This window comes from Euleptes europaea, chromosome 13, assembly GCF_029931775.1.
Source record: "Euleptes europaea isolate rEulEur1 chromosome 13, rEulEur1.hap1, whole genome shotgun sequence".
NCBI lineage: Eukaryota > Metazoa > Chordata > Lepidosauria > Squamata > Sphaerodactylidae > Euleptes > Euleptes europaea.
Window position 1 is genome coordinate 8,758,150 of NC_079324.1, and position 20,881 is coordinate 8,779,030.

At 48.3% G+C, this 20,881-nt stretch overlaps 1 protein-coding gene across 1 annotated transcript; it reads right to left on the reverse strand.

Annotated features, from left to right (window-relative positions):
• Positions 1 to 692: 692 nt before the first annotated feature.
• ASB12 (ankyrin repeat and SOCS box containing 12) lies at positions 693 to 2,351 on the reverse strand. The gene is made up of 2 exons (XM_056859283.1): positions 1,529 to 2,351; positions 693 to 826 (listed from the first exon to the last, which is right to left on the reverse strand). Exons 1-2 carry the CDS (start codon positions 2,349 to 2,351, stop codon positions 693 to 695), a joined length of 957 nt encoding a protein of 318 aa, XP_056715261.1.
• Positions 2,352 to 20,881: the final 18,530 nt, after the last annotated feature.

Below are 20,881 nucleotides of genomic sequence, written 5' to 3' on the forward strand. Positions count from 1 at the left end.
CCATGTTCAAATCCTCACTCACCCATGCAGGTCACTGGATGACCTTGGGGGCTAGTCATTCTCTCTCAGCCTAACTTACTTCACAGGATTGTTGTTAGGAGCAGAGCAGAGCCCTGAACTCCTTGGAGGAAGGAAGAATGGACTAGATAGATTTGTTGTATATAAATTATTAAGGGACCTTGAATTTATATATTTACGTACTTACTTCATTTATACCCTACCTTTTCTCCCTGATAGTGACTCACATCATTCTCCTCTCCTGTTTTAGCCTCACAACAACCCTGTGAGGTAGGTTGGGCTGAGAGTGTGTGACTGGCCCAAGGTCACCCAGCAAGCTTCCATGGCAGAGTGGGGACTGAAACCTGGGTCTCCCAAATTGTAGTCTAACACTCCAACCACACCCCTGCTCCGAACAGTGAAAACACACTGCCGCATCACAGAGATTCTAATAATTTTTTTAAAATTCACCCCAAACCGGAGACTACTGGGACTGTCTTAATATCTCTTGGTCCCCTTCTCCACTAAAAATTATCAGTCTTTCTAGACTGGGCTTCTCAGATAAGTAACACCCACTATCTAGAGCTACACAAGGCTACCAAACCACACGTATTGCTATTCGTAGAAGTCTTTTTTCTTTTCCTCATCCAGTTACAATAGCTTGTAACTACGGGAGTTCCAGAGATGACCTTCGGTTAGGATTGATGTTTGAGGTAGTTCAGCAACACAGCTGGGATGTCCAGTTGATTGACAGCATGTGGCTGGTTGGCCAGTTTGAGGAACTTCCTGACAGACAGCCTGCACTGAGACATCAAGGACTTGGGGTGAGCTGCACAGAGGGGGACAAAAAAGGGCAAAGGAGACTCCTAAGACTGCTGAGCTTTCAAGTTGCATCCGGGCTCCGAAATGGGCGCGTCGTCGTAAGCAGAAAGAAAAAGCAGAAAGAACTTGGCAGTGTTGACCAAGAGAATCTATCTAGCTATCACTTTTTTTCTCTATGTGCCCAAAGGAGAGCTTGCTAGACACCATCAGTGCCCCCCCCTTCAAATCTGGAATTGGTAGTGTTGCCAACTCTGGGTTGGGAAGTTCCTGAAGATTTGGGGGTGGAGCCTGGGAAAGGCAGGGTTTGGAGAGGGGAGGGATCTCAGCACAGTAGTTTGGAGAGGGGAGGGATCTCAGCATAGTAATACCATAGAGTCCACTCTCAGAAGCAGCCATGTTCTCCAGGGGAATTGATCTATGTGGTCTGGAGATCAGTTGTAATTCCAGGAGATCGCTAGACCCCACCTGGAGGTTGGCAACCCTAGGAATTGGCCAAGTTTTAATTTTTTTAAAAAAAACAATAAAATCTCCTCTTCCACCACTACCATAAAATTAGATTTGAGTCCAGTAGCAGATTAAAGACCAACAAGATTTCCAGGTGATAAGCTTTCAAGAATCAAAGCTCCTTTTGTCAGACCTAGATTCCTTCGAATCTAGCTCTTCTACTGCAGACCAACGTGGCCACCCACCCAAACCAAAAATAAGTTACCTCTTTCCCTGGCCAGCAGATCCGCCACTTCAGAATTTGCAGAGATCTTATCGAGTGTGATATCTGGTAAGTACACATTGGCTCCAAAATCTATCAGGAGTTTGACAAATTCAGGCCCGCAGCCGTGCCTCAGGCAGATTTCCAGCAGTGTAGCCGGCTTCTTGATTCGAGCAAGCATTCTCCGATCAGTGCAGTTGTAGTCTGGATTGGCCCCGTAGAGGAGAAGCATCTTGAAGCACTCCAGGTGTCTGTAGACCGCTGACAGGTACAAAGGGCCAGAACAGGAGGCCGAGTTGGCCGCCCAGTCTGGAACTCTGGCTTTGACGTTGATGTCAGCCCCATGCTCCAAGAGTTCCTGAAGGATGTCGGCGTCTCCGTCTCTCGCGGCAGTCAGCAGGGGGGTACAGTTGTTGTGGATGCTCCCACAAGGGTTGGCTCCTGCGTCCAAGAGGGCCCTCACGCAGTCAAGGTGGCCATTGCTGACCGCAGTGAACAGTGGGGTCTGGGCCTTCACGTCCAGGCTGTCCACCTCAGCGCCATGGGACAGAAGAACCTTGAGGCATCTCGTGTGGCCCTTGCAGGCTGCCAAGCGGAGTGGTGTCCCGGGCACCCCCCACCCGCTCCGACTGTTGATAAATCTCTTGTATCTTTCTTGGCACAATAGTTGGTCCAGAAGTTGGTAGTTATCCTGGGACACCGCCAGGTTCAGCTCCTGTCTTTCTCCATCCCCTTCTTGATCTTCCCTAGGCTGGAGCATGGAGAAAATCTTGGTGATATCCAGCAGGCTCATCTTGAGTTGTCTCTTGAGGATGACTTTCATCATGAACTGTGTGATGCCTGAGAGCTACGAAACAAGAACGAGAATCAGCAACAGAGGCCAGATCTGAAGATCATACCAGACTTTCCCTGAGATGAGGCACACTTGTGTGGGAGCCCTCCTGGCCAACAGATGCGAAGATCAGAGTAGGGGAAGGGCACGGTGCCGGGCTCTGGGTTTATTTACTTCATTTATTTACTTCACTTCTACCCTAGCTTTCTCTCCAATGGAGACTGAAGGTGGCTTATATAATTCTCCTCTTCTCCCTTCTATCCTCATCACAACCCTGTGAGGTAGATTAAGCTGAGAGCGTGTGACTGGCCCAAAATCACCCAGCAAGCTTCCATGGCAGAGTGGGGATTCGAACCCGGTTCTCCCAAATTCTAGTCTAAGTACTACACCACACTGGCCCCCATAACTGTATTATGGGAGGACTTTCAGATTTACCCTCTCAGGCATCTGTTGAGACCAATGTATATACTGGGAGTCTTGTGATCTTCCAGTGTGTACTTCAACTCTTAACCTTCAAATCACCAGGGGCTAGAAACCTGATTTCATCTCCCCTCTTCTCAAATACAAATGTCTTTTGATGCACAGTATGTTCAAACATCGAGTGCAGAGAACTCAAGGAATTCACATGCAGGAATATGGCAATGGATTGTAAAATAAGTGCACAGTTAAGTCCACAGAATGGTGGGGAAGAGATGTACATTGTTAACTCAACAAGTGGCAAGGAGCAAGTGTTCCACAATCCCTGAATCTGGCCCCTGCACACCTGGGAACCAAGTTCTGAGCATAGAAATCATAAAGTCTGTCTGATCTGGGCTTGGGAAGACATGAGGATAAGGTACAGTTAGCCCCTTAGGAGTGATCTTTGTTTGCAACAGGACAATTGATGTATTTTCATGATTATGTCTGCGTACACACAGAAACACATATGTAAAATATTCTGTTAAAAGGAACATCTGTCTCTCAGCATTCTTCGAAGAGAGCTCTGCACTTCTCCATGCATGCACACATGATGACAATATCAAGAGCACCAGATGCAACCTTCTGGGAAATGGTAGCATCAAGGCCTTAGTTCTCACTGTCTAGGCTGTACCATGGTGAAGTTTCATGGGTGGCTTGCCACAGATAGACACAGGCCATACCTGGTCCCCAGCGCTACTTTCTCTGGGGATGAAACCTAACCATCCAACTTTTCAGGGTGAAAACAGGGACCCTTTAGTACCCTTGGAACACACACACACATTTTTCAGAACATGTCCTGATCCCACCACCAACCATTACACATCCCAAAGGTTTTTTCTCACTGCTGAACACTGCATTCATTTCCTTTGCAGGTACAGAAGTTCAGTGTTGCAGAGGACTGGCGGAAAGAGCCGATGCAGGCTGGCACCTCAAAGTCTGGGGGCTCCCTTCGTATCTGGGGCGCATAGCATTATGTCCATAATTAGCTTCCACACTGAGGAAAAAGGCTTAAATGCAAGAAAAATAAGGCACGGAAAACATTTATTTTGTTGGCAAATGACATCCTGTGAACAGTCCTTTATTATAGTCATCAAAAATCTGCTTTCAAGAGATGTTCATGGTGCAAGGAAATGAAGTCACTACTCAGGGCAACCTTCTTTTTGAAAGCAGGTTTTCATGGGGGGGTTGTGATACCGGAGCCCACCGGTCATGACCAAGGCAGCTCTTGTGAAGGAGATTGCTCATCCACGCAGGTGAGGAGTCTTCTTCAGAAGCCCAATAAGTAGCTGTAAAAGCGGCCGTTTTTTAGTTGGAGGGTATATCCCTCTGAATGGGACTGGGTGAACCCCATCTTTTAAGTGCAAATCAGCCCACTGCCTGGCTGGTCAGACCAAGTTGGCTCCGATAACACAACCCCTACCTCAAAAGGGCCTAACAAAACCAGTCAAAAGATAGAAAAAGGGAGAAAGCACAAAGCACAGGTGAATAGCTGAACCTGAAAAAGCCGAATAATCATTTGGCTTTTTTGAGAATCGCCTATTTGGCTTCAGGCAGATTCCCAGGTTTTGATATTTGGTCTACCCAAAACCTGAATATTGCCCAAACGGCTAATTTTGGGTTTATTTTCAGTTCAGATATATTGATATGCACAACCCTATTCCTCACTCCTCCACATGAAGCCAGCTGGATGATCTTGGGCTAGTCACAGCTCTCTTGAAGCTCTCAGCCTCACCTACCTCACAAAATGCCTGTTGTGGGGAGAGGAAGGGAAGGAGATTGTAAGCCGGTTTGATTCTCCTTAAAAGGTAGAGAAAATTGGCATATAAAAACCAACTCCTTCTTCTTCTACCTCACAGGGTTGTTATGAAGAATACACGGGGCAGGGAGAAGCAAGTACCTGAGCTCACTACAGAGAGGCCAGGATAAAAAAGAATGAGGCAGACAAACAGAAGATCGAGAGACAGATGTTACTTTCACCCCACACTGAGAATGACGCCCTTTGCTAAGTTAGGGACAGAAGGACAAAGGGACATTCCTGGCAGCTAGAGGCACTTGGAAGGGGAAAACCATGCAAGGCAATTTCTAATCTTCCCTGTGAAGGAATGTCAAGCCCCACCTGCCTGGCTACGAAATGCTAGAAGCATGGGGGAAGTGTAAGAAAAGATTCTCCAACGCATTCCATTTCCAAAGCACACCAAGATTTCCTTCAGCTCCACTGCCCCTCCTCCATAAGAAGACGCCAGCCCCTCCAGCAAGTCCCTGCTACAAATCCTGCAACAGGTCTCAGGACCCTGGACCACGCATTTCCCAGCCTGGATTGGGGCCTGGCTTCCACAGCCTCAGCTTAGCCCTGAGGGGTTGCCTACCCAGCAAGAAGCAGAAGAGTTGGTTTTTATATGCCGACTTTCTCTACCACTTAAGGAAGAATCAAACTGGTTTACAATCTCCTTCCCTTTCCCTCCCCACAACAGAGACCCTGTGAGGTAGGTGGGGCTGAGAGCGCTCTAAGAGAGTTGTAACTAGCCCAAGGTCACCCAGCTGGCTTCCTGTCTAGGAGCAGGGAAACCAACCCAGTTCACCAGATTCGTGTTCGCCACTTATGTGAAGGAGTGGGGAATCAAACCTGGTTCTTCAGATCAGAATCCACTGCTCCAAACCACCGATCTTAATCACTACAACACGCTAGCAAGACACACACTTACAAATATCTTTGGCTCCAGTTGTTCCTACTGACCAGGGACAGATTCTATTTCCTAGGAGAAACAATGAGATAAAAATGTCATAGCTAGATGTGCAAATGGAATGCTAATTCAACCAATCCGTCTCATTCCTTTCTTCCCAAACTTCAGACAAGGCTGCCTATTTTTCTAAGAAAACATGGTATATTAATTTATTCTTCACTCACTGTGTTAAAAATGGATTTTAAAACAATTATATAACTGCTCCAGGAATTGGTATCACAGATGCTAGCCAGTCAGCACCATCCACAACTGGCTTTTGATGCAAACTTGGAGAATTTGGTTTACCTTTTCTCCACAGCTTAAGGTTACTGACCTCCAGGTGGGGCCTGGAAATCTCCCACTTTTACAACTGAGAGAATGGCTGCTTTGGAGGGAGCCTCTATGGCATTGTATCCTGCTGAGGTCCTTCCCCTCCCACTCTCTCCAAGCTCCACCCCCAAAATCTCCAGGTATTTCCCAACCCAGAGCTGACAACCCTACCACGCCTTGATTCAAGTAGAGAAAAGGTATGTTTGTACTTAATGTAGTAAGCATTCTTCCAGACCAGCCCCACTGCTGTAAAATTGTTAGGTTGTGCATTCAGCCAATCCTCTGCCTTAAGAACATAAGAAAAGCCCTGCTGGATCAGACCAAGGCCCATCAAGTCCAACATTGTTCACACAATGGCCAACAAGGTGCCTCTAGGAAGCCCACAAACAAGATGACTGCGGCATCCTGCCTGTGTTCCATAGCACCTATTATAGGCATGCTCCTCTGATCCTGGAGATAATATGTACGCATCATGACTAGTAGCCATGGATAGCCCTAGCCTTCTACGATCTCATCAGATAGCCCATACACCAAGCATGTTTTGGCAGCCATGAGGACTAGAAACTTGGAAAAAAGGCAAGGATTCTTAGCTAAGTTCTATGTCCAGTACCATATTCTGTGCTGCTTCTTTGTTTCTTCAGAATATAGCTCTGACTCCTTTTCAAGGCGTCAAATTTGCACTGGTCCTAAGATACTACCAAATTTGCCCCATTTAATTTTAAGAATTGTGAGATTCACTGCTCTCCACCAGCCTCTGGAAGCATTCTTGGATTGCTAACTTTGTTAACCATACACTACGCGACTTGACGGCACTTTACACACACACATATATAGGTCTCTTTGAAAAGCCATTTTGGGAGAGTATTTATTTATTTAAAATATTTATATCTCGCCTTTCCACAATGCTCAGGGCAGAGAGGAGGCAGACACCACAGTATGTGTGTATGTTTAACCCTTTCCCTTCATTTCCCTGATCCAAATTAGTTTACATTCCAATGAGAGGTTTGAAATGCATGTCTGTCCTTACAAACACGTATCAGGAACCCTGCATGGGGGAAGCAGCTTTGAAAACAGTGGGTGGGGAAACAATTCAGCGTCCCCTTCCCTCTTGCCTTTCAACCACTCCCAGTTGCTCATGGGGTGGGGGGGCTTCTTAGCTAAAAGGGCTATTAGACAGGCTAGTTCCACATGTTTATGAATTTCAGGCTTCAACTGCATGCAGGCTGCACCCTTGCATCTTCCTTCTAGTTTGCATCCTGCAGGGATAAAAGGACTTCAGTATCTTTACTTACCACTAAGACTGCCTCGATGTGGAAATCTAAATGAAAAGTTTTTTTTTAATTCCAATGAAGTTATGCATCACTAAGAGTAATATGGAATTGTAAAGAGCTCCAGTCCTGCCAATATCATAAGAAGACAAACCTCCAAACCTCTGGGATTTGCATATTTCAAAAGCGGATCTGATTTGTTACAGAATTAGGGGATATTTTGATAAAAAAGACTTAAGTAGCATTTTCTTATAGCATTGACTGGAAACTTCTGTTTGTTGTAAACTACCTTGCCCCCCCCCCCCCAAGAAACTTTCTAAAAAGCCAGTTTGAGGTTGAGGGCAATCTGCAGAGACCTGGGTTCAAATCAGTACAAAGCTGTGAGGATCATGTGGGCCAGTCACTATCTTACACCATAGCCTACTTCATTAGGAGAATAATGTTAGACAGCCTCCTGTATGTGCACTGAGTTCCTTGGTGGGAGAGGAAAACACAAAAGGAGACAAAGAATTAAAAGAATTGTGAATTAAATGAAATGAAAGAAATGAAATAATTTCCCCCCTATGTTGTCATTAAAATGTCATCCATGCATTCATTCATTTAAAGGCAGAAGACTTATTGTCTACAAAACCATGAATCAGTTGATGCATAGTTAGACCAAGGAGGTTTGTTAATCTGTCTGAATACAAGCTCCTGCTCCACAGTGGCTTTGTCCACTAGAGGCCACTTCACATATTTATAGGGTTGCCAACCTCCAGGTGGTAACTGAAGATCTCCTGCTATTACAATTGATATCCAAGTGACAGAGATCAGTTCCCCTGGAGAAAATGGCTGCCTTGGAGTGTGGACTCTATGGCATTATACCTTGCTGAGGTTCCCCCCCTCAAACCCAGCCTTTCCCAGGCTCCACTCCCAAATATCCATGAAGCTTCCCAACTACAGTTGCCAACCTCCAGGTGGTGGCTGGAGATCTCCCACTATTACAACTGATCTCCAAGTGACAGAGTTCACCTGGAGAAAATGGCTGTTCTGGAATGTGAACTCTATGGCATTTAAATCCCTCCCCTCCTCAAACCCCGACCTCCTCGGGCTCCACCCTCCCCAAATCGCCAGGTGTTTCCCAACATGGAGCTGGCAACTCTATTCCCAACCCAGAGCTGGCAACCCTACCCACATTACAGAACAAGAAACTCTAGTTTGCTACCCAGTGTACACTCAGCAGCTAACCCATGCTCTCTGGGACATGACGCTCTGCTGTTAAACTGCTGCATTCACACATTACATTTTCTACACTTTAGTAATTATGTATGATGAGGCCTTTTGCAAGGAAAAGGAAAGCTCCTTGAGCTTAGAATACAAACATTGTAACATTTCACCCAAATGATTTGGAAATGAGAGTTTTGGAGATAGAAAAAGGGAGGGGATGCAAAGAAGATTGCAAAAAGTCAAGCAGTAGAGTTGCCAGCCTCCAAGTGGCACCTGGACTTCTCCTAGAATTACAAGTGATCTCAAGATGACAGAGCAGTTCCCTTGGAGGTACAGTTGCCAACCTCCAGTTGGGGCCTGGAGATCTCCTGGTATTACAGATTATCTCCGGACTACAGAGATCAATTCCCTTGGAGGAAATGGAAGCTTTGGAGGATGGGGCTCTATGGCATCACGTTCCTGCTGAGTTCCTTTCGTGCCCCAAACTCTACCCTTCCCAGGCTCCACCCCCACATCTCCAGGAATTCCCAAGCTGCAGATGGCGCCCCTACCTGGAGAAAATGGCTGCTTAGGAGAGTATGGCATTATATCCCATTCACGTACTTACCCATTCCAAACTCTGCCCTCCCCAGGCTCCCCCACCCAAAACTCCAGGAATTTCCCAACCCTGTCAAGCAGACACCAGTGAGGTTGGCAAAAAGAAGAATGGGGGGCAGGGGTCTTCAATCTTCAGCACAAGAGCTTCATACGGAAATGCCCGGAAAGCCTAACACAATCTCCTTAGGCCCCAATCAGAACAATGGGTTCCCATTACACTTCAGAGGTTCCATTTCCTTTGCTTGTCCTAGGAAGATTGCCCTGACTGCTATTACCATTGTTGGGAATAATACTGTCTTGCGCATGTGTGAGTCTCATGTCAAAAATGCCACAGATGCATTTCAAAGCCTCTTGTGCCTGTCACTGTATCTAAGCAGGAGGCTTGTGCCTGAACGAAGAGGTTTGAGTATGTGAGGAGGAACTATTTCTTCCCTTCTTGAAGTCTCACAGGGTCCCTGCTTGTGTGTATGTGTGAGCCAGCGTGGTGTAGTGGTTTTAATGCTGGGCTAGAAACTGGAAGACCTGGGTTCAAATCCTCACTTTGCCATAGAAGCTTGCTAGTAACCTTGAGCCAGCCAGTCACTCTCTCTTTCAGCCAAACCTATCTCACAGAGTTATTGTTGTGAGGATAAAATAGTGGAGGAGATAATGATATTGGAAGTTGCTTTGGGTCCCCACTGGAGAGAAAACCGGGTTATAAATAAAAGTGTATGTGTATGCCTGCCAACTGAACATAACACTTCATGCATCTGCTGAAGTGGGCTTTCGTCCACAGACATTTATGCTGCAAGGTTCCTTTGAGATTCTGATGTCGATTCAATACCCAAAACTAGCTCTCCTGCATGCCCCAAAAGATGAGACAGTATTTCTGCTAGGGAGGAATGCATGTTTTTTAAAGCATTTTTCTTGTTTTTGCAAATAATTAATTTTGTGGAAGGGAATGGTTAGCACTGGTAAAAATTCAAATTCATGTTTTGGATGGCTATTATGAATGGCCGTTCAGGGGAAACCTCTGTTGTGTGTGAAGGGCTACTCGATCCCATCATTAGATACCCAAATACAGGGGGCTGCAGTCTCAGTAATGTGTGAAAGTAAAGTGCCCACAATAAAGGTATTGTACCTGTGGCACTATTAACTGCCTGTGTACCTGAACAGGCGCAGGAACCCTCCTTTTAGATAAACGCGTGTCAAGAATCACACACACCCCCTTCCTCTCTGTCTTCTCTTGCTTTCAACACAGGGACAGAAGCCTCTGGCGTCCCCACAGACACAAATGTTTTCCGATGTCACCTACGCTGAGTCTTAGTTAGAAAGGCACGCTATAAATAAAGTATGTAAATAATTTTTGTAATCCTGTTGTAAGAGATCTGAGAAGCAGCCACTTAGGTCTCTCTCTCTCTCTTCACGTATTGAACGACTAAAAACACACGTGTGTCCTCTGATGCTGCTTTTAAGAGGTGGTTGCAAATTCTTTCCCTGTAGTTTTCACCACCAAGATTTGGCACCCAGACTAGGGATGCCCCCTAAGCATGCATCCTCAACAATACCCAAAGATGCACGTGTGAACAGGCGTGCACGTGCGAACTGCATCGCCCCAGCGCTGACACGCGTTTCAACGGGCCCGACCCCGAACCCCCCCCCCCTTTCCAGCCGTGAGTCATCACAGCCGAGCTCAACACGGGGCCAGAGAGGACGAGACCGTGACCGGCTGCACGGGGGGGGGGGGGACGAGTTTTGACTTTCCGACCCCCTCTCCTTGCGAGTCAAAAGCCGGCCCCGCTTTCCTCCCTGGGGGGGGGGCTCATCCCCCCCCCACAAAAAAACCACTTTTTTGTTGGCCCTCTGAAAATGTGACCCCCCCCAGGGGGGAAGCGAGGGCCGCTTCTTTCGGCTGCGCGCGGCGAGAAACCCTGCACGTGCGAAGCGCGGGAAGACGGGGGGGGGGGAGAAGAAGGCGAGCGCGCCTCTGCTCGCGCACAAAGCGCCTTCGTCTCCCCGCGGCCTGGGGTGACGGCGGGCACGGCCCGCCCGCCGTCCCTCACTCCCTGCCGGCGTGGGGGGGAAGGGAAGGGGGCTGCCCGCTACTCACGAGCCGGGGGTGGGTCGCCGAGTCGCCGGGAAGCGCGCCGCGGGAGCGCCGAGGGGCCCGACGTGGCCGCCGGCCCTCTGTGAGGTGGCCGGGGCGGGCGGGCGGGCGGCAGGCCACGGGCCCCTCTGTCCGTCGGGGAGGCGGCGGGGCAGCTGCCCCGCCGCCTCCCCGACGGACAGAGGGGCCCGTGGCCTGCCGCCCGCCCGCCCACCGCTAATTTTAGCCCCGGCTCAGCCGGCGCCTCAGGCCGCTTCCTTTCTGGGCGAGAGGGGGGAGGGGCGGCGGGGGCTGCGCCAACGGCTCCAACGGCTCCAACGGCACCTGACCCGCCAGCCGGCCGGCCCCACAGGAGGGGCCTGGCTGGGACCCCTTGGCAGCCTGAGGCATTCATGGCACACACACACACACACACACACAACCCTCCTCCTCCCCCCCAGCGACTGCGTGTCAGGCCCAGCCTGGGCAGTGGTGCAGGGGTGTTGTGGACCCCTGGGGGTCCGTGGACCCCCGGCTGGGAACCAGTGACCTGGAGAAAGCACGACATCCTCTGTCAGGCCAGGCCTGGCCTGACAGAGGATGTCGTGCTTTCTCCAGGTCACTGGTTCCCAACCGGGGGTCCGCGGACCCCCAGGGGTCCACAAGAACTAAATTAAGGTCCGCGAAACAAAGTGATAAACCCCTAATAAATTAATATTTTCAATTAAAAGTTCTCTATTATAAAATATATATATATATTCAAATATTATTCTAAGTTTAACGTTTAACTAACCGTTATGATTACCGTTTATTTTCAAACTCTCGGAATTTTTATTTTGAACCTTGGGGTCCCTGCGCCGAACAAAAAAGTCCCAGTGGTCCCTGGCCAAGGTCAGCGCTAACAACTGCCAATTGTGTAAAATGTTGCCGAAGGCCTTCAGGGTCGGAGTTCGTGGGTTCTTGTGGGTCATCCGGGCGGTGTGACCGTGGCCTTGGTCTTTTCTTCCCTGACGTTTCGCCCGCAGCCGTGGCGGGCGTCTTCGGAGGAGTCACGCTGAAGGACGGTGTCTCTCAGTGTCAAGGGTGTAGGAAGAGTAATATCTAGTCAGAAAGGGGTTGGGTTTGAGCTGAATCATTGTCCTGCAAAAAGTATCAAAGGTAATGTGCTACTCATTGTCCTGTAAGTATCAAGATAATGTGCTAATGAGGGTGTGGTATGTTAATATGGAACCATTGTATCCTGAAGTGATCTGTTAATGTGTGAAATCCAAAGCTAATCTGCATGGCTATTGTGGACTGTAGTCTTTGTTAGTCTAACAAAGACTACAGTCAACAATAGCCATGCAGATTAGCTTTAGACTACAGTCAACAATAGCCATGCAGATTAGCTTTAGACTAACAAAGACTACAGTCCACAATAGCCATGCAGATTAGCTTTAGACTACAGTCAACAATAGCCATGCAGATTAGCTTTAGACTAACAAAGACTACAGTCCACAATAGCCATGCAGATTAGCTTTGGATTTCACACATTAACAGATCACTTCAGGATACAATGGTTCCATATTAACATACCACACCCTCATTAGCACATTATCTTGATACTTACAGGACAGTGATTAGGCCATTACCTTTGATACTTTTTGCAGGACAATGATTCAGCTCAAACCCAACCCCTTTCTGACTATATATTACTCTTCCTACATACTTGACACTGAGAGACACTGTCCTTCAGTGTTACTCCTCTGAAGATGCCTGCCACAGCTGCTGGCGGAACGTCAGGAAAGAAAATACCGTACCAAGGCCACGGTCACACAGCCCGGATAACCTACAAGAAACAATGCCAACTGTGTGTTTTGACTCTGGACTCTGTGGGAATCTTACCCCAATGGGGGGAGGGTTGCCGTGGCATCCTAAACTGTTCTATGCTTTCGATACATGCCCTGCTCCGTGCTTTTAGTTCTGATTGAAGTGCCAAAATGTGAGCACTTGTCCCATGACAATCCCTTAAACAACATCCTTGGACAGGGAGTCCAAAAGAGAGTTGATTTATTGGAAGATCTACAGGTTAACAGCAGCTAAGATGCAAGTTGGCACTAATGAGAACTAAAAGCACGGAGCAGGGCATATATCGAAAGCATAGAACAATTCAGGATGCCATGGCAACCCTCCCCCCATTGGGGTAAGATTCCCACAGAGTCCAGAGTCAAAACACAGTTGGCAGTTGTTAGAGCACCTGGAGAAAGCACAACATCCTCTGTCAGACCATGCCTGGCATTCTCTGTACACTGTACAGGCTGGGCCTGACATTGCGCCACCCCTGCGACTAGGGTTGCCAGCCTCCAGGTAGTCGCTGGAGATCTCCTGCTGTTACAACTGATCTCCAGCCCATAGAGACCAGTTCCCCTGGAGGAAATGGCCTCTTTGGCCATTGGACTCTACGGCACTGAAGCTCCCCCCTCCTCAGGTTCCGCCCCAAAAACCTCCCGCCGGTGGCAAAGAGGGACCCGGCAACCCTACCCAGAGCTCTGCTGAAGACATCCGCAAGGTCAGAGGCAGCAGTGAAGATAAGGGGGAAAGAAGACAAGAGCATCTCTGCTCGTGCACAGTGTCCCTTTGTCTTATCCCGGCCTGGGACTACGGAGGGTGTGTGTGCACCAGATCAGTTGTAATAGCAAGAGATCTCCAGCCACCACCTGGAGGTTGGCAACCCTATTTATAAAGGTGCTGCTCTGGGGGAAGGCGGTGCATGCGTGCTCACTGACACAGTCGTGCATTTGCAAAGGGGCTGTCACTGAGCAAATGCAGCAGACACAGCTTTCCTGTCTCCTTGCGATGCCACAGGTAGCGACCAGTGGAGTAGATTTACAGGTTCTTCATCCAGTGTACAGTCATCATATCCAGAGGATGGATGTACGAATTAGGCCTTGAGCACTGTCAAAGCCCCAAACATTTGGGGAAGGTGATAGCTTTCCAGAGATCTGAAGGCAGGATGAAGGAGCCCTCTTTGCCCGTTGTGTGTGTTAATTTCTTTTGCCCTTTTAGCTTCTCTGATCGAGCAATTTGACCAAGGGTGACTGGGGGACAAAAAAACCCGCAGAAAACATTCTTGTCAGTCTCCAGCTTGGGCTGGGTTTATTATTAGACTTCTGCAGAGAATGTGTTGCTAAGCCATCTGCTCCTGACTTGCAGCACCACACTGGGGCATAAAGGATGAAAACGGTGCATTCATTTTTTTGCATGCCAGCAAATGAAATCTCAGTTAGGTTATGATTCCAGATCATGGACAGGAGAACTCACTGCCGACCCCCCACACCGATCTATCTGTGTAAAAAAGCTAAAAGAATAATAGAAAAGTGTTTTCGCTTGATAGATTTTTTTTAAAAGTGTATTGCCTTTGAAAATAAGAGCACCCCAGGATAGGCGCATGGGTCCACAGAGCGCAGCATCCTGTTTCCACAAGGGGCCTTTGGAACATGCAAAGAGGACACGAAGGCTGCTGCCATTTGGGTGTTTGCCTCTGAACACAGACACTGTAGTGATTCAAAACTCAACGCCCACCCTTTAAAACCTCTAAGCTGGTGGCCCACATCCTATCTTATGAAAGAGAATTCTACCAGTTAATTATACATTGTGTGAGCAGTCTTATCCTTACTCTGTTGCCGTTCAGTCTGCTGGAGTAGTCCTGGTATTATTTTATTTGTTATTTAAAATGTTTTAATGCCACCTTTCCACCCAATCAGGATCCATGAGGTGGCCCACAAAAAACATTCAAACAATTAAAATACAGTTTAAAAGATAAAATTCAATTAAAACACATAAACAATGCTAGAAGGAGGGCCAGTAATGGTTATGGGGGTATACCAAACAAAACAAAGTCTTCACCTACTGGTGAAAGACGCCGATAGAGGGAGACAGACGAATCTCCCTAGGGAGGGAGTTCCAAAGTTTCAACTTTAGAGAGGAAGGAAAATGTCTACCTACTCTCTTCACATTATTCAGAATGTTGTAAATTTCTTTCATTGTTTTTGTTCAACTCATCTTTTTTTCGCATAATAATAAGGTCCAAATGCTTCCATTTGTTCTCGTAGGAAGATTCTCCAACCTCTTTGTTGTGTATGTATATAGTTGGGTAGTAAGCAAGGGGAGACTTAGGAGCTTGAGTTCTGCCCAAAGGATCCTAACCCCTGCTCGCCCTATTGGTTAAGCAAACGGACCCCATTGGCTCTAAGCCAACATGTACCATTGGTCACCAGTGTGAGGGTCTGTATGCCTTGTCTGTATGCTCCCCCCCCCCCGGACTCGTAAAAGCAGTTCAGGCCTCTTGACCTTCCTTGGTTCAGGCTCAGTGTGTGACGGGCCTCAGTTGGAATGTCTCCCCCTCTTCCCACAGCCCTCCCTTGCTCTTACTGACTCCCTTGCACCACTGTGGCCTTGGTGGTTGATAGTACTAACAAGCTCTGAGTTCTTTTGATGTTTAGTACCATGCACTATTATCTCGTAGGTTCCCATAATACGCGTTTGACATCTGCTTCCCTGTAGGGGTTATAATTCTGTCTTTGAGAAACTGAATTCACTTGCAACTTTTCCAGTGTAAGACTTGTACCACCTGAAGCTTTCAATAAAGATCCTTGTTTCTGCATGACAGTCTGAGCAAGTGATTTTATGGAATTTGCACAGGGAGGTCAGGAACTCTCACAACCAGGAGGTTATGTTCCCCCTATCACGGATCAAGGGGGGCCAGGGGCGCATATAAACAGGGTTTGCTCGTTGTGTTAACTAGTTCTGTGCTAAGAGACAATAAAGCGGTTGTTGTTGAACTCCGTCTCCGACCTCGTGAATCCTTCCCACGCGGACTTAACACTCTTGATCTTTTAGACTGCCTTTTTCTTCTGCTTTCCTAACTCTATCCTAAAAAATAATCCAAGAAATGAACATTTATCAAGAGAATGTAAAACTGTCACTGGTTAGAATGTGCCTTTGATTTATCAATGGGACTATTTCACTTCGCTCGCCGCTCATACCTCACAGGAGGGGCCTGGGACCCCTTAGCAGCCTGATGCATTCATGGGGGGGGGGACGACACACAACCTTCCTCCCCCCAGTGACTGCGCGACCCCTGTGACTAGGGTTGCCAGCCTCCAGGTAGTCTCTGGAGATCTCCTGCTGTTACACCTGATCTCCAGCCGATAGAGATCAGTTCACCTGGAGGAAAAGGCTGCTTTGGCAATTGGACTCTATGGCATTGAAGTCCCTCTCCTCTCCAAACCCTGCCCTCCTCAGGCTCCACCTCAAAAACCTCCTTCTGGTTGTGAAGAGGGACCTGGCAACCCTAAAAGTAAGTGGGGAGGAGGGCTGAGGGGAGTATATAGAAAGGTGGGTGGCTCTGCTTGGTGAATGGTGGATGTAATAGAGCAGCGGAAAGCCCTCAACCGCGTGCCTGGTGGAACATCTCTGTTTGGGAATGGGGCCAGATCACGCAGGGCCCTGGTGTCCTCAGACAGAGTTCCACCAGGAAGGGGCTATGGCCGAAAAGGCCCTGGCTCTGGTTGAGGACAATCATACTGCTCTTGGGCCAGGAACTTCCGGTAGATTTTAATCTACTGGATCACTTAATCACCTGTATAAGGAAGTATGTCTTTTAGTCCATCCTGAATCTACTGCCCATTAACTTTATTGGATGCCTGTGAGTTCTAGTTTTAGGAGAGGGAGTTCTTTCTCTCCACTCTAGCCTGTGCATGATTTTGTAAACTTCTATAATGTCCCCCCTTAGTAGTTTTTGCAGCGCTTTTAAGACTAACAAATGTATTACAGCACGTGGCGTGTGGCACAGGCCTGGGATAAGTTGGCATGCTGACATCTCCTTTTAGACAATCACACCTCAAGCAGAGACGGGCCAAGACCTTAAAAGGCCCAAGGGTGGTGGAGCCAGCGTTGTCTGATCCAACCCTCTGAGAAGAGCATTTTTGGAACTCCCCCAGCTGATTCTGAGCCTTTTTTTAAACCAGAAGGAGAATTTGTCTGACAGGCTAAAGTGCCTTTATCAGAATTTGTAAGAAACCAGGATACAGGAATGAAATGGTTATCAAGGAAGGATGGTCCAGGGTTGGGAGGAGAAGCAGAACCAGCGATCAGGACTGGATCTTAATCCTGGGTGGCTGGGGGAAAGGAATGCCGGTGGTGCAACACATGAAAAATTCAAAGCAACTGCCAGTTCTGAACCAGGATGCAGAAGAATTTGTGGCTGATCTCCATTTGTTGTCCTTAGCTCTCAATTCTCTGTGAAGCAGCTTCTGATGGAAGATGGGGAAAGCGCCCCCCCCCCATCTGCACAGTTGCTGATTTATCCAAGAGCCTATTATGATGCAATGCTTTTTGTATCGTGGCATTTCCTCAGAAAGTGTCCAGGGAAACCCACATGCAGTGTTTTAGGCTTGAATGTAAAAGTCACTTGGATTTTACCAGGGTCAACTGTCTGAGCAAAGACCTGCTGCCTTTATTGTATGGGTGGAGGTGGTTCTTTTTCGTCCTCATAGTTCATTTTCTCTGTCCCATAGAAGCAAATGGAACAAAGGCAGGGCTTGCAATTGGGGAAGTCCCAAAGGGGAGGGAAAAACACCCTCATCCCAGAACGTCTGGATGACAGAGTCTTTGGAATGGAAAGAGTAAGCCCCCCCCTCCAAGTGCAGCTGCTTGTCTGTGCTCCATAAAGGGGATGGAAACTTAATTGTGTAGAAAAGGGGATCAGAATCAGTCACTTGTGTGTGTGTGGGGGGGGGGCGGCATACTCCTCATTTGCTCAGGAGGCTCTGGCATCCTGGTTCCCAAGCAGTTGCTTACGGGATTGGGCTGGCCCTCAGTTTTGCATGAAAAATGCACGGGCCAGACCAGCAAGCTGTGTTCAAGCAGAATGACAAGCCACGGTCAGCCGTTACAGGAATAACAGGGCAATCCTAAGCACAGTTCCACCCTTGTAAGGCCATTGACTTCAATGGACTTACCTAGAAGGATGTAACTCTTTCACAGAGCACTGTGGGTGGGGTTGCCAGCTCCGGTTTGTGAAATACTTGGAGAATTTTGGGATGGAGCCTGAGGAGGGCGAGGTTTGAGGAGGGGAGGGACTTCAATGCCATAGAGTCCAATTGCCAAAGTGGCAATTTTCTCCAGGTGAACTGATCTCTATCGGCTGGAGATCAGTTGTATTAGCGGGAGATCTCAAGCTACTACCTGGAGTTTGACAACCCTAACTGTGGGCCTTGGAAGTCCTGAACTCCCACACTGCCCCCTTTTCAGACAAGGCTCACAGTAGATTTAAATAAAACCAACCATTCAAAACAAGAAGGTAAACCACAAACCTGGAAGAAAACTATTTTCAGCAGCTAACACTTAAAGGGAAACAAAGCAGGCTTTGAAATTGCTTAACTCTGGCTGAATCTTACCAAAATAATCATCACTGGGTTTCACTCCCTGCTCCTACCTAACCTACCTCGCAGGCTTGTTGTGCGAATGCTTCCTTTGTGAGCTGTGTGTACCTTTGGAATTCTAACGTGGTAGGCTCAACCGCAAAATGGCTGCCACAAATTGGCTGCTGCAGGAGATGGAACCAGCCACAAAATGGCTGCTGCAGCTTACCTTTGGTCACAAAGTGAATGTGGTGGTAGCTGCTGCCTCATTGAATCTAATCTCCTGTGGCCATTCTGAAACCTTGCTGGGCAAAAGCCCAAGCTGGCCCTTCCCACTTTTTTAAAGCATTTGGTTGGTGCCAGGGAAGGTATTGGCGGGCACCAGGTGACCCATGGGTAGCATGTTGGGGACCCCTGGGCTAGACTCTGGTAGCACCTTAACTGCAAGCAAGCAAGGGGTCAGCCAAGCACCTGTCAGCTAGAGAAGATGCATCCAGAGTTGGTGTTGACAGTACTCTTTATCTGCGCTGCTTTGGTTTTCTTAATCAACTGGGCTGATGAAGCATTCTGAGGACGTCAGAAGCTTGCACACTGTTTTGAATACAATGACAACCACGGTCAGCCGTTACAGGAATGACAAACCATTGTCAGCCGTTTAATTAGTTCTGATAAACAATATCATATGCTTCTTGTCGGTTATTCGGGCTGTGTGACCGTGGTCTTGGTCTTTTCTTTCCTGACGTTTCGCCAGCAGCTGTGGCAGGCATCTTCAGAGGAGTCACACTGAAGGACAGTGTTTTGCTGAGGTTTCTCCAGGGGAACTGATCTCTGTAGTCTGGAGATGAGGGGGTCATGGGGGTCTGGGTGCTAGGTTGGTGGTCACTCCATGATAGTCGGTAAGGAACCTTCAGCTGTCTTTTCTTGTAGACGCGAGTGTCTTGCAACACCCTCAAGAGGAAAAACAATGTTCTTAGTGGGTGCAGAAGGCAAAAGGAACCATGTCTCCAGCAAGGGTCCTGCAAACAAGACCCCCAACATGTCTCCACTCCAGTCCCTTCTCCATCGAGTTTCAACTTCCAATGGCCTTTAAGCACTGGTCACGGGTGCCATTAATCTTTGTGCGAAGATGGAAGATGATATTCCTCTGTGTGAACACTCTCCCCCCCACCCCCGTGGCTTCTGAGCTTCTGCCAAGGACTTTGTATCACACATGCAATGGGAATTGTGCCTCCCAGACACACAATTTCGTTTTGTGACTGCAGGATGCAGGGAGAAGCGCCTGAAGCACATCTCCCTCCATCTCCACATCTTCAGGCTGCCCCCTGGAGTCCCTGTTGGTTCTGCTGTGAAACTTGCATGAAGCCAGGTGAATAAGGTGATTTTTACAAGGAGCCAATAGCAGTTTCTTGGGGCAGTTTGAGGTTGCAAGAACAGTGGAGGAGGCTAAGCTGCTTCTCTGTCTGCTGTGGGTGGAAACAGAAAAGAGCCTGTGTGGGTACAACCCCCATTGCTTGTGTGGGACCTTCATTTAGCTGGAAAATGCCCCCCCCCCGATTCCCAGACTCAGTTGATCTGGCCACTTGGATCCATTCTCAGGCTAGACTACTGCAATGCGTTCTACATGGTCTGTATAGAACAGAGGTGGGGAACCTTTTTTCTGCCAAGGGCCATATGGCTATTTATAACATCATTCGCGGGCCATACAAAATTATCAACTTAAAAATTAGCTGACCAAATCCCAAGCAGGCAGCTGCCCCAGTTGACCCCCCCCCCCCGCATGGGCAAGCAGGCAAGCAGGCATCCAACCGGTGGTACACTCGCCCACGTGGTGGCACAGGATGGTCTGTTGCACCAGCCAGGCGTAGCCGTCCAGCCACACGCTGGAGTTGCTCCTGCTCCGCATGGTTGGGGCCAGATTCTACAGCCGGCTCCTGCTATCTCCGCCTGCAGGGATGAAATGAGGACACACTGGCTAAGAACTCCCCCGCCCATGCATTCTGGCCCTGCTCCCTTTAACCCCTCTATTGTAGCCACTTTTGCCCCCAGCCCTCTTGTAGTACAGAGGGAATACGTTTCTCCATGGCCTGGGTAGGAAAGGGTTAACAGTTTCTTGGGTAGTCCTAGCAGCTCCATAGCTAACGACTCTTCTGCAAGGGGAAAAAAGGCTCCTTTTCTCAGCAAAACAAACTCACATCTGCCTTAAATAGAGGCTATTCCTGTCCGCAGGAGGGGGCGGATCACCAGTCTTAGATCCTTCTGAGCTAGAGATCTGCCAGGACCCACAAAGGGCCAGATCAAATGATTTTGCGGGCCTTAAATGGCCTCTGGGCCTGATGTTCCCCACCCCTGGTATAGAAGAAGAGTAGTCGTAGGAGTTGGTTTTTATATGCCAACTTTCTCTACCACTTAAGGGAGACTCAAACTGGCTTACAATCATCTTCCCTTCCCCTCCTCACAACAGACACCTTGTGAGGTA